Raw genomic sequence first — 13,872 nt, 5'->3', positions numbered from 1 at the left:
ATGTACATCTTTTGTGAACTCTAGCGTATCGCTTCATGGCTTGATCAAGCTAATCTTTTGTTATTCCATAAAGAAGGCCTTGATTCGTCGAACTGGTGGCGTTTTGGGTACTGTTGATATTCAAACATGCAGATACAGAATTTAAAAAAAGTGTTGTTTAGGATTTTGTGTACGTGTAAAGTAATTTTTTTGGTTTAACGCGCAGGGCTGTGTATTAAACGTATGCTGTCTATTGTAGAACTATGCCAGGGGGGCACAAGCTGAAGCTTTCAAGTGTGAAGAGTTACAGAAAAAAGAGAAAAGAAAGGCTAGCAAAGAAGACGACATCGACTGTTGCTGCTACATTACCATCAACCGATCCTGCAATATTACCATCAACCGGTCCTGCAACATTACCATCAACCGGTCCTGCAACATTACCATCAACTGGTCCTGCAACATTACCATCAACCGGTCCTGCAACATTACCATCAACCGGTCCTGCAACATTGCCATCAACCGGTCCTGCAACATTACCATCAACCGGTCCTGCAACATTACCATCAACCGGTCCTGCAACATTACCATCAACCGGTCCTGCAACATTACCATCAACCGGTCCTGCAACATTACCGTCAACTGATCCTGCAACACCACAATCATCAACTATTGCTGCAACATTACCATCAACATTGCGTACAGAAGATGTTGCAGCATCAAGCCTAAGGGTATCAGTGCCACTCATTTCATACACTTGTAGTGAAACTAAAAGTTTGGATGAACTACACAGCCGTTTAATGAAGAATGGAGTGTGTTCAGGTTGGCAAGTAGTTGAAGCAAATTTGAATTGTCTTGCTTTGGCTAAAATGAAGCTTGTGCCTTCCCCTTATGTTGTTGCGTCAGTCCAGATATATTCAAATTTCAATTATAGTGTCACCATTGAAGGACATTCCATTAGTCTGGCTAAGCTAGGAGCAGCTGTGTGTTCCAAAATTTCTTGTATCAGTGATGCTTTATTGCTGCTTAGAACAATTGACCAATTGCACATGTGTGAAGGGAACTTATGTTCAGAATTTACAGAAGTCGTTCAGCATAATGAGGGAAAATTCCTTGGGACTGATCTTAAGTTTTAGTATACACTGATGTGTTGTTTTGTGTGAGTGTCCTTATAATCGTTGTCTAATATGAGCAATTTATTACTATGCTGAATATAGATTGAGTACATTACCATTCTCCATTGCAACAGCTCCCTTCTTAACATACGCAGATTGTATAATTTTGTGTGCATATTTATTAACTTTTTATTTAATGTTTATACAGGGAAAACTGTGGTAGCAAATATTGCAACAGTTGATGGGAAGCAAACTATCAGGCACCATGAATGCTACATTGTTGTCAGTGAAGGCACAATAAGGTGCAGCAAGTGTGCTGCTCATCGCAAATCTCTACAGTCAGCTGTTTCCAGACTCACTTCAAAAGCAAAGACTGTTCCTTCACCCAGTTCACATGTTGATACCTCACCTAGCAGCCATACAAACTTAGACTATTTGACATCATCCGAAACATCACTCAGAGTGCGCACATTGCAAGGCAGGTATAAAGCTAGCAAAAAAGTTATCAGCCGTCTCCAAGAGAAAGTAAAACAGCTCACTGAAACGCAAGGACTTACAGTTGAACAATCGTTGCATGATGATTTGGTCACAGTGATGGATCAACATGAAAGTGAGATCACTAAGCAACATGAGGAATCATCATTCCAGATGCTGTTTTGGAAGCAACAACGGGAAGCTTTGAAGAAAGGCAAAGGCATTCGATGGCACCCTCTTGTAATTAAATGGTGTTTGTATCTTCACCATTGCAGCAGTAAAGCCTATAAGGTGTTGAGAAATTCGAAATGTTTACATCTGCCCTCAGAACGCACTTTACAGGACTATACCCATTTCAACACTACTGGTGCAGGCTTCTCAGCTGCTACAGACAATCAGCTAAGGGAGTACGCAAGGCTCAGTGCAACTCCAAATCACAAAAATAATGTTGGATTGCTGTTTGATGAAAATAAAGGAGGGGTTGGTGTTCAGCAAAAACACTGGTAATTTAGTTGGTTTTGTAAACTTGGGAGATGTTAACAATGATTTTATACGTTATGCTAATTCTGAGGCAGATGGTGAGAGCAGCTTACCTTTGGCTAAGTCTGTGTTGTTTATCATGGTCAGAGGCTTGACTTCCAAATTAACATTTCCATATGCTCAATTTCCAGTGGATTCCATCAAAGGATCACAGTTGTACCCACTATTCTGGGAGGCAGTTCATCGACTTGAATGCATGAGTTTTAAAGTGTTCACCTGTACATGTGATGGTGCTACCTCAAATCGACGACTTTATCATCTGCTCACCAAATCAGAGCCTGAGAAGCACAAAGTGCGTAATAAATATAGCAAGGAAGAACGATATATTTATCTGATTTGTGACCCGCCCCACCTCCTTAAAACAATCCGTAACTGTTTTTCATCTAGACCACTATGGGTAAGTGTCTTTATACTGACTTATGGTGTCAGCCATAATTATTATAGCGTTGTGGAAAGTACATCAGCTGGCAGCATGTAGTGAGCCTCTATCGTCGTACAACAGGAGCAGGTACAGGAGTTTCGTTGGTGCCAAAGCTTAAGTATGAGCACCTTCACCTCACTTCTTTTTCTAAGATGCGAGTTGACCTTGCTGCGCAGGTATAGTAATAACTATATAAACTACCTTATTTTATTTCATAACACATATAGGTACTCAGTGGGACTGTATCCAGTGCAATGAAGTTAACAGGAGGAGAAGATGCCCGCGCTACAGCTGACTTCATTGATTATATCGATAAATTTTTTGACTCTCTAAATGTGGACAATCTTAATGAAGGCACACGGACAAGGAAGAAATTTCAGGAACCATACTATCTCAAGGATGATTTTCGGTTGAAGGTGAAGCTCCATGATTTTGGTTCTAATGCTATAGCTATTATACATTCTTCTAGTGGTTAAGTGATGATTTTACCTCGTACATGAACACGTGGAAAACATCTGTGGAGGCACGAGAGGGCTACACTGCTCAGCAAAAGCAGCGAAATCTGTTGAGTGAACTCACAATGGAGGGTATCCAGATTACAGGTATGTTTATATTATGCATACAACTGATATTACTAGCAAGTACAAACATCTTTTATAGTGTCATCATTTGTAGAGTTTGTACCATTAATTCTGAGTCAACCAGGTGTGACCTATTTTCTAAGTGAGAAATTATGTCAAGATCCCCTCGAGAAGTTTTTCGGACTCCAGAGGCAACGAGGGAAATCAAATGATAATCCTTTGCTCAACGAAGTGCAGAAGAACACTCAAGCTCTACGCGTGGTTGGTGACATCAATGTCAAGTCTATTGCTGGAAACTGCAGAGGCAAAAAAAGAGATGCTATTTTTACAGAGACTAATGTACAATTGCAGAAACGCAAGAAGTCTCGGAAAACATAATTAAATGTAACCACATGATTCACTTTCACATTGTTATGTAACATACTTTATTACGTGTACTTGATAAATACTAAAACAATTTCTTTCTCAATGATTTTGATTTCTGTGTGCTTTTTTTGTTCTTTTGCTTGTATTGTTCCATAAATCCTTTTGCAAAAGCATTTCCACGAACTGTCGTATACAAATCAATTGTCATCTTTAACAGCTCATCTCCTATTTCAGTGGGTGTGATGCCAATTGCAAGGTCCCAGTAGAACCCGACATCCACATCACCTAGTGCCTGGTCCAAAATCAAATGTTTCACATCACTCAGTTGGCTAGAATCACCATCAAACACATTGCGGCATATTTTCTCAATAGCTATCAAGCAATTGTAAAACATCTCGCTTATGTGGGTTAACCCACCACGATCAACTGCTTCAGTCCACTGTGCGCTTTCCAACCCTGTAGGGAGGTCTGACTGTAGTAACAACAAAGTATCGACATATGCTTTCTTGGTGACAACTTTTGTGTGTAACTGTTTGATAATGTACCCACCAATGTAGTTGATGGTATTCATTTCTTCAAAAGTCAACTGGTGTTCTGGATTACTAGAATCTGCACATTTGGTTTTGGTATTGACTTTGGCTCTCAGCATCTTCTTGAAAACTTCCTCAGTGATGAACTGATAAAACAGTGGGTTCACCTCCACACCAACCTGCTCCAAAAGCTTCTTCCACTCCAGTTTTAATGTGTCCCCAACAGCTAATTTATGAAATGCTGGCCACAATATGGAAAGATTCAAGGTGGTAGCAAATATTTTCTCTAAAAGGTGTACCAATTTGTGAGAAAAAGTTCTGCTGGCTTCGTGTTCTAACAAACGAGTTGCTGCAGAGTGAAAGAAACGATAACTTTCTACTTTTTGATCACTATATCTCGGCTCGCTTAGTACTTCGTTGCACACTTCTGTAAAGTAGTTAACTTCCACCCGTGTGCCAACTTCATCAGCAACAAGAGCTGTACTCTCGGCCGTTCTGGTACTGGTATCAAAGCTTGTACTAGAAGTCATTTCACTACCACACTGCATTCACACACGCGCTCAGTTCAGTAGTATGGAAATAATTTATCAAGCGGCGTCTAAGATAGAAAGGTGTTGACAGAGGTGCGGATAGAGTCGTGAAAAACAACCAGTTTCATATCCCGGTGAGTAGAATATCTATGATTTAGGAGTCAAAAATACTGCGTTCCAATGGAAATATCCTGAATATCAACTTTAAAACACACCTCTACTCTTGAGAGATATTTATTTACCTTCTTCTGTGGTTTAGCACTGGTGCATTTGTTGCAAAAGCATACAAACTCTGTTGGTGGGCATGGCTAAATTAAAGCGGAGGGCGTCCGACAATACCGCTAAAAATTGGGGGGCTCGTACTCCCTCTATGCTAAAGATAACGAAACCATTTTTTGGCCATTAATAGCTAATGAGTACAGGTATATTGCATACAAATTTGAAATAAATTGGACATTGTTTACTGGTAGTAAAAATCAAAGTCCGACAACTGATAGTTTTATCCAAGCATAGATTTTATCGGACTAAGCATACTATTGGCTGTAACTCTTAAGCTTTTAATCACACAAAGCTGATTGTTGGAGGATAATTATTGCTTATTGTAGCCTACCTTTTGGTACAATAACCTAAGCTGCAGGATTTCCAGGAAGTGGGTGGCAGCTGTCCGAACATCATATTGTCCGATAATTGATACTTTACTCTATCTATGATGTCACAAAACAAAATGGCCGCCGTAGTGTGGGGACTTTGTACATGGAGGTATTGGGCGAGATGGTGTTTCCCTATGATAGCGTTTATAAATTCGAATAAGGGCGAAGGTGAGGCTTATAGTATATAAGGCAATTCAAATAAGCCTATTTGTGTGCGATTTTAAAATTTTCGGTCTGTTTTCCTTGTTGGAGCTCGTTTTGCACTGTCACGGTACGTGTACTACTATGGGGTGCCGTTTGTACCAAAATTGTACAAAAATGCCTTATTTATAAACTATAAGCATATTTTATAAATCAATGCACTACTTTATAAATCATGAACATATACTTTATAAATCAAACCATATACCTGATTTATAAATCATTGACATACTTTATAAACTATAACATTGATTTATATAAATTATACATGTGATTTGTAAACTATAACACTTATTTGTAAAGTATAAACACTGATTTATAAATTATAATATTAATTTATATATCAATGTACTACTTTATAAATCATGTGTATAGTTTATAAATCATACACGTGATTTATAAATCAATAACATACTTTATGAGCCATACATGCATAATTTATAAATCATCATTATGATTTATAAATTGCACATGTCAGATTAATAAATCATAAGTATATTTTACAAACCATCATCACGAGTGACTTAGTTTGGTTATTGTTGTATTTTATAAATCATTGTCCTACTTTATAAATTTAACACATATTTTACAAATCACATGTACAATTTACTTTTGTAAACTAATACATGATATATAAATCAATAGTGTAATTTAGTAGCCATATGTTGTTGTTTAGTATCGATAGTTAGAATTCATATCAATATTGCTTAGATGTGTATCAAATGGAAAGCATTTGTGGCATGTGATCCAGCACAGGATTTAGCACACTTAGTAGCTACAAGCTTTGGCAGCTGTTGTGAGCACTTGCACTAATGAGAGCAACCTGGCAAAGTGGAGTATCACCATTACCAATTCCCCTGTCATCGTCGTGGGTAACTCCCCTGCCAGTAATTCCACTAATTATGCCACTCTTGCTGGCTACTCTTACATGGTGTAGGATTTGGGCTCAAGCCAGTCAGTGACAACAGTGGCATAATTGGTGACAACAGTGGCATAGTTGGTGGAACCACTGGCAGGGGCATTGGTAATGGTAATATACTCCACTTTGCCGGGTTGCTCTCATTATTGCAAGTGCTCACAACAGCTTCCAAAGCTTGTAGCTACTAAGTGTGCTGAATCCTGTGCTGGATCACATGCCACAAATTCCTTACATTTGATACACATCTAAGCAATATTGATATGAATTCTAACTATCGATACTAAACAACAACATACACCTGTATGGCTACTAAATTACACTATTGATTTATATATCATAGTATTAGTTTACAATAGTAAATTGTACATGTGATTTGTAAAGTATGTGTTAAATTTATAAAGTAGGACAATGATTTATAAAATACAACAATAACCAAACTAAGTCACTCGTGATGATGGTTTGTAAAATATACTTATGATTTATTAATCTGACATGTGCAATTTATAAATCATAATGATGATTTATAAATTATGCATGTATGGTTCATAAAGTATGTTATTGATTTATAAATCATGTGTACGACTTATAAACTATACACATGATTTATAAACTATAAAGTAGTACATTGATATATAAATTAATATTATAATTTATAAATCAGTGTTTATACTTTACAAATAAGTGTTATAGTTTACAAATCACATGTATAATTTATATAAATCAATGTTATAGTTTATAAAGTATGTCAATGATTTATAAATCAGGTATATGGTTTATAAATCAGGTATATGGTTTATAAATCATGCATATGATTTATAAAGTATATGTTCATGATTTATAAAGTAGTGCATTGATTTATAAAGTATGGTTATAAATAAGGCATTTTTGTACAATTTTGGTACAAACGGCACCCCATATACTACTTCTTACCTTTATTATCTCATGGTTCCATGTGTAAAAATATACAGACAACATTCATTTCAAATACTGTGCGCCAAAGTCTCTAAAGCCCCCACACTAACACGGCCATTTTGTCAATTATGACATCAAATTTTGTAATCGCAACGTCAAAAAGCGTCATTGCGGATATCACTCATTGGCATATCAGATCGAAATACTCAAATAGGGCAGTCACTTTTATTCTAATAGAGCAATCAGCTATAACTCCAATGAAAAAGTCACTTGTTTAGGAGTTACAGAAATAGCTGAATATTCTAGTAACATACTTTAGTTATTTAATGCAAGAGTAATCAATGTAGATCTCACTGTTTTTAGGCAGAAATCTTCATGTTTGGGATGTGTGTTGTGCTTTTGGAAACCGATAATGAATAATAACCACCCACCCGCATCCTTTTTTGAGCGAGAAACTGGTAATCAAGTTTCATTGGCCTAAGGGGGTGGCACTCCAATATATACTCTGATCTTCGTCCTCAGTCAAAACGAAAGTTAAAAGTCAAGCAAGAAATTTACAGTACGTCAAAGGACAAGTTCGTTTGTATACAGTGCATACCAAAATTGATACATTTAGAAATTTTCCGAAACTTTCCAAAAATTTGGTCCAGAGTCAAGCACGGATTTTAGTGTAAGTCAAGGGTCAAAGCTTATCTTCCGAGTTTGACCAATTTGACCGAGCATATAGATAGTAAAGGGCACAGAGGACCGAGGATAGTCTAAAGCCAGCCAATATCACAGCAGTAGTAGATATTAACAACCATCCTTGGCTATATATGAAGTCATGTACATCAAAGTACCGACAGTCTTTTACTTGGACATAAGCCAGTTATATCACAGCAGTAGTAGATGATAGTAACAGCCATCCTTGGCCATATATGAAGCCATGTACATCAAAGTACTGACAGTTGTTTACTTGGATATAAGCCAGTTATATCACAACATTGTAGAATATCTTAGTTATGTTAACACTAGTCCTCGGCTTTGTTTTCAGACTCGTGTAAATAGCTATGATATTCTACTATAGTATAGTGCAATGCATCGGCATCACGTTTTAGGTAAAATTAATATGTGTTTTACAAGGTATCATAACTTCTGCACACTTTTCGTAATGGAGATTGTGTTTGATTTATCAGACTCCATGACCCTTGGACAGCAAATGCTTGATACCTGATCAGGGACCCTTCCATCACTAAATTTTAATTGTTTGGCATGTATAATTACATCTAATCAAAAACAGCCAAGCTGTAAAAAAGGAGTGCGGCCCTTGAAAAGGGTCAATTGGCACAAAATTCACCTGAATTGTCATTATTAGAATTTTTACCATTAACCTACCATCACAGCCATTTCTTGGCCGCCACCTTGGATTTCACATCTTTTTTCACCATAGCCTTTTCAAGGGCCGCACTCCTTTTTTTACAGCTTGGCTGTTTTTGATTAGATTTCACTTCTTTTTGTATTGGTATATCCCAAAGCCGGCCTATGGCCAACTTTGGGGCTTTTTAACCTATATATATTTTCTTTACCACAGGAAAAAGAAAAAGATGAAGCAGATTTTATAAATACTTTAACTCATTCTGATTTTATCAGTAAATGTACAAATTATATATATAATGCATATATTTATTACATGTCAATTAATCCCCACAGGATAATTTGCAGCTGATCTCTCTACTGGGTGACTTGAAATGTAGCTGAACTCTCTACAGGGTGATTTGCTTGTACGTAGATGAACTCTTTACAGGATTCTCTCTACAGGGTGACTTGACTCTAGCTGAACTCTCTGCAGGGTTATCTGTTTGTAGCTGAACTCTCTACAGGGTGATTTGCTTGTACGTAGATGAACTCTTTACAGGATTCTCTCTACAGGGTGACTTGACTCTAGCTGAACTCTCTGCAGGGTTATCTGTTTGTAGTTGAATTCTCTACAAGGTGACTTGTTTCTAGCTGGTCTCTCTACAGGGCGATTTGTTTGTAGCTGAATTCTCTACAGGGTGATTTGTTTGCAGCTGAACTCTCTACATGGTGATTTCTTTGTAGCTGAACTCTCTAAAAGGTGACTTCTTCTAGCTGAGCTCTCTACAGGGTGATCTTTTTATAGCTGAACTCTCTACAGGGTGATTTGTTTGTAGCTGAACTCCCTACAAGGCCGGTAACTTTTTCTAGCTGATCTAAGTGATCTTTCTACAGGGCGATTTGTTTGTAGCTGAGTTTTCTACAGGGTGTTTATTTGCAGCTGAACTCTCTACATGGTAGTTTCTTTGTAGCTGAACTCTCTACAATGTGACTTCTTCTAGCTGAACTCTCTACAAGGTGACTTCTTTTAGCTGATCTCTCTACAGGGTGATTTGTTTGTACCTGAATTCTCTACAGGGTGATTTATTTGCAGCTGAACTCTCTACAAGGTGACTTCTTCTAGCTGAACTCTCTACAGAGTGATTGATTTTTTTTGCAGCTGAACTCTCTACATTGTAGCTGAACTCTCTAAAAGGTGACTTCTTCTAGCTGAACTCTCTACAGGGTGATCTTTTCATAGCTGAACTCTCTACAGGATGATTTGTTTGCAGCTGAACTCTCTACATGATGATTTCTTTGTAGCTGAACTCTCTGTACAGGGTGATTTGTTTGTAGCTGAACTCCCTACAAGGCCGGTAACTTCTTCTAGCTGATCTTTCTACAGGGCGATTTGTTTGTAGCTGAGTTCTCTACAGGGTGTTTGTTTGCAGCTGAACTCTCTACATAATAGTTTCTTTGTACCTGAACTCTCTACAATGGGACTTCTTCTAGCTGAACTCTCTACAGGGTGACTTGTTTCTAGCTGATCTCTCTACAGGGTGACTTTTTTCTAGCTGAACTCTCTACAGGTGATTTGTTTGCAGCTGAACTCTCTACATGGTGGTTTCTTTGTAGCTGAACTCTCTACAAGGTAACTTCTTCTAGCTGAACTCTCTACAGAGTGATTTATTTTTTTGCAGCTGAACTCTCTACATGATGGTTTCTTTGTAGTTGAACTCTCTACAAGGTGATTTCTTCTAGCTGATCTTCTCTACAGGGTGATTTGTTTGCAGCTGAACTCTCTACACGGTGGTTTCTTTGTAACTGAACTCTCTACAGGGTGATTTGTTTGTAGCTGAACTCTCTACAGGGTGATCTGTTCATAGCTGAACTCTCTACAGGGTGATTTGTTTGCAGCTGAACTCTCTACATGATAGTTTCTTTGTAGCTGAACTATCTACAAGGTGACTTCTTCTAGCTGATACAGGATGACTTGTTTCTAGATGAACTCTCTACAGGGTGACCTGCATGTAGCTGAATTGTCTATCAGATTAACTGTTTGTAGCTGAATTCCGTACAGAATATCTTGCAATGTAATATAATTCTATAATGGAGTAAGTTATAAACGTAGCTGAATGCTCTATTAGGGTGACTGTTCTATTAGAGTATCTCTATCTCACATTTGCTACATGTAGTTGCCTTTCGAATCATAACTCAGTGGTTTGTAATCCGATTCTTCTGTACTACTGCAAGGACTTTCTATGATGATTAATCCAGCTACATACTGATTTTCAGCTCATTGCTCTAAGCGGTTTGCCTGGTAGATGTGAAAACTAATAGTTTTTTATTCATAAAAATCGATCGCGTAATTTTGACACAAGTTGGGTTTTGTGTCATATCTCCATGGTCTTTATCTCAATTCCTTTCAAACCACAAAAAGGCACTCCTACGATGGTTACTCCATCTACATATCAATTTTCAACTCATTCCTCCAAGGGGTTTACCTTGTAGGCGTGACAGACCTTCGACCTTATTTTACACACATAATCGGTCATAACTCCGTGTATGTTCATCGGATTCCTACCAAAGTTGGTACTGAGATCCGCCTTAATGAGCCCTCAAGTGTGCCAATTTCAGCCCTATCCGAGTACGCATTCATGTTTTATGGCAGATTTTGCGAAGTGTGCGAAATGAAGATGAAGAAGAAAAAACGAAGAAATTAAAACGAAATTTTGTTCGCTCGTATCTCGGAAATGGCTGGACCGATTTTCTTCAAATTTGGTATGTAGACTCCCATAACTGGCCGACACGGCTGTAGCAAATTTGGTTACAATCGAATAAGGGATCACAGAGCTACAAAGGTGTGAAAATTGCGTTTTCTTTCTTCCTGTTAATATACTCACGGTGTGGCGCGCCGGCTTCTTGGGCTGCACGACACACTATCGTGTGTCTTGATGTACATTTAAAAGTTTAATTATGCTGCCAAGCATGTTTTAATTTATAATGTGTATTGAAATTTTTAATATTTATTCTTCAGTAGTGTTGCACTGATAGCTACCACTTTCTCACTACCGATCTACATTTGAGATGCATGGAAATGGCTTATACCGATACAGTCAAGAAACAGCTAATGATTAGTTAATAAACCAGCTTACTAATGCTAATTTCATCAACAACAGTTTGTTGGTTTTGTGGCTATCAATTACAATAGTTTATGGCTTTAATGAATCTTATTTTGTGGCTTACTGCCATTTCTACTGTACTTATATGTGACTGGATTTGCGAAAAGGGGTCTTCCACACACATCCAATTTTATGAACTTGGAAGACCATAACTTTGCATTCAAGAAAGATTTAAGTCTGAAATTTTCACTATCCATTAGCCTATGTTGGTGCTTACTATTGACTAAATTTCAAGGCAATAACTTTTCCCAATATCAAGTTATGAATTTCCAAAATTGGTAAATTGGATGTGTGTGGAAGACCCCTTTTCACAAATCCGGTCACATATTTGCTCTACTCAGTTTGATGCAATATGTACATGCTGCCATCTTGAAAAGTAATTTAATGGTGTCATTTAAAGTATCAGTTAGTATTGGGTATTTATAGCTTTACCAATACAAGTCTGATACTGCCAAAATATGGCCGATACCGATACTAGTATCAGTATTTGTGCATCACTATTCTTCAGTATAAGGGTCTACTTTTTTAACGATACATTTGACATTATGATTTTGCCATATCATGTAGCCATTGAGTTATGTAATTACTTTTCAGGGCTAACCCAGACTTCTGTGTCAACTGAACCAGTTCATGCAAGTGATGTTGCAGTAACTCCTGTTAAAAATGCTGAAATTGTAAAGCAAGTGGATAGCCTTAGAGTAGTGATACAAGTACTTGAGTCACTTAAAGCAGATGCAGGACATCACCAAGCCAAGCTAAATGAACTTGAAGAAAGAGAGGCCCAATATAAAGCAGAACTTAAGCAAATGGAAGAACTATACTTCTGGCAACAAAAACAGACAGAGCTAAAGAACAAAGAGGAAGCAATTAAACAAATCAAGGAGCTCTATGTACACAACCTGTATAATTTAAATGAATACATGAAAATCCAATAGTGAAAATGAGAAGCTGCAACAGCAAGTAGATGAATACCAGCAGATGTTATCTCAACTGAGGCTTTAAGGCAGGGAACCACTAAAGAAGTCAGTCCAGTAGTTGAGAAATACCACATGAATAAATATCCACATATAGTATATTGCTGTCATTATAAACAATGAAAAGTTTGATAGCAAAGAATACTGCAAAGAGTCACATTATGATGTAGAAAATCTTCGTGTCACCCCATTATAAAGTTATGACATTTGTAAATCTGTCTGCACCAGAACTATGACAGCTTTGTGTGTTGCATCCAACGTTGAAACCGGGTCACTACTGCTCACCCGGATGACCCACTGACCCGGATGTGACCCGGATTAATTAAAGCCGAGACGTGTTTCGGCTAGTCTCGAGCGAGCGAACGAGTCTACATTTTGAGCGTTCGATTCGTGTTGAGTAAATATTGCAACTTCAGCCTAGCTGTAGGTTGAAGACCAAAAAAAAAAAAAAAAAAAAGTCTTCACCTACTGACAATATAGCTACCTCTCACCATAGATACCCTCAATTTCGTGCTACATACTACACTTACTAACAAATGAGCGTGGATGAGCGTATGTTGGTATTGCGATAAGTGGGCGTGGCTCACGAAAGAGCTACGCGATAGCGTTTATAAGTTTCCACGTCGTCAAACGAACAATTTCGTTTCTCACGTGATCCAATCCGGGTCAGACCCGACCCGGTTTCAACGCTGGTTGCATCCTCAGTCATGGTGATTGTGATGCCATAGTGGGCACAGACTGTCAGTTAGTAAAATGTGAGAGATATTGTTAGTTCAAGTTATTCACAGGTAAACTATTTATTAATGCTTTACAGCACAAGTGCTGAAGGTCTGTAGGGCACCTGGTCCTACAGCCTGCTCAAAGACTTTAGCTACTTAGACTTTAACTACTTAAGGTGTGTTTGAAAAGTTGGAGAAAGGAGAAAAAATCCATGACTGGACCTAGGTAGCCTCGAACCTGCAGCCATCCGATCATATCAGACAATTCAATGTATTTAAATGTCATTCAGCTACAGTATGAAAATGAACTGTTTGTTCAATTAGAATTTTAAAAATAAAACTGATTCTACAAAAACCTGTTAATTTTAGCAACTTTTATATGCTCAGCTGTATAGCACGTATATCATATAGGGGGTGGGAGGGTGCGGAGGGGAGAGGTGGTGAGCCGCCCACGCGCAAGAAGTGGTT

At 37.9% G+C, this 13,872-nt stretch overlaps 1 protein-coding gene across 1 annotated transcript; it reads right to left on the bottom strand.

The window, feature by feature from the left end:
• Positions 1 to 283: 283 nt before the first annotated feature.
• Positions 284 to 724, bottom strand: LOC136266611 (circumsporozoite protein-like). The gene has a single exon (XM_066061610.1). The coding sequence runs from the start codon at positions 722 to 724 to the stop codon at positions 284 to 286; it is 441 nt and encodes a 146-aa protein (XP_065917682.1).
• Positions 725 to 13,872: the final 13,148 nt, after the last annotated feature.

This window comes from Dysidea avara, chromosome 9 (assembly GCF_963678975.1).
Source record: "Dysidea avara chromosome 9, odDysAvar1.4, whole genome shotgun sequence".
Classification (NCBI taxonomy): domain Eukaryota; kingdom Metazoa; phylum Porifera; class Demospongiae; order Dictyoceratida; family Dysideidae; genus Dysidea; species Dysidea avara.
Note: the sequence above shows the minus strand (reverse complement) of the source record. Positions and strands in the feature narration are given on the sequence as shown.

Coding starts and splice junctions, on each gene's coding strand:
- LOC136266611 (XM_066061610.1), bottom strand. CDS start 724: ATGAGTGGCACTGATACCCTTAGGCTTGATGCTGCAACATCTTCTGTA.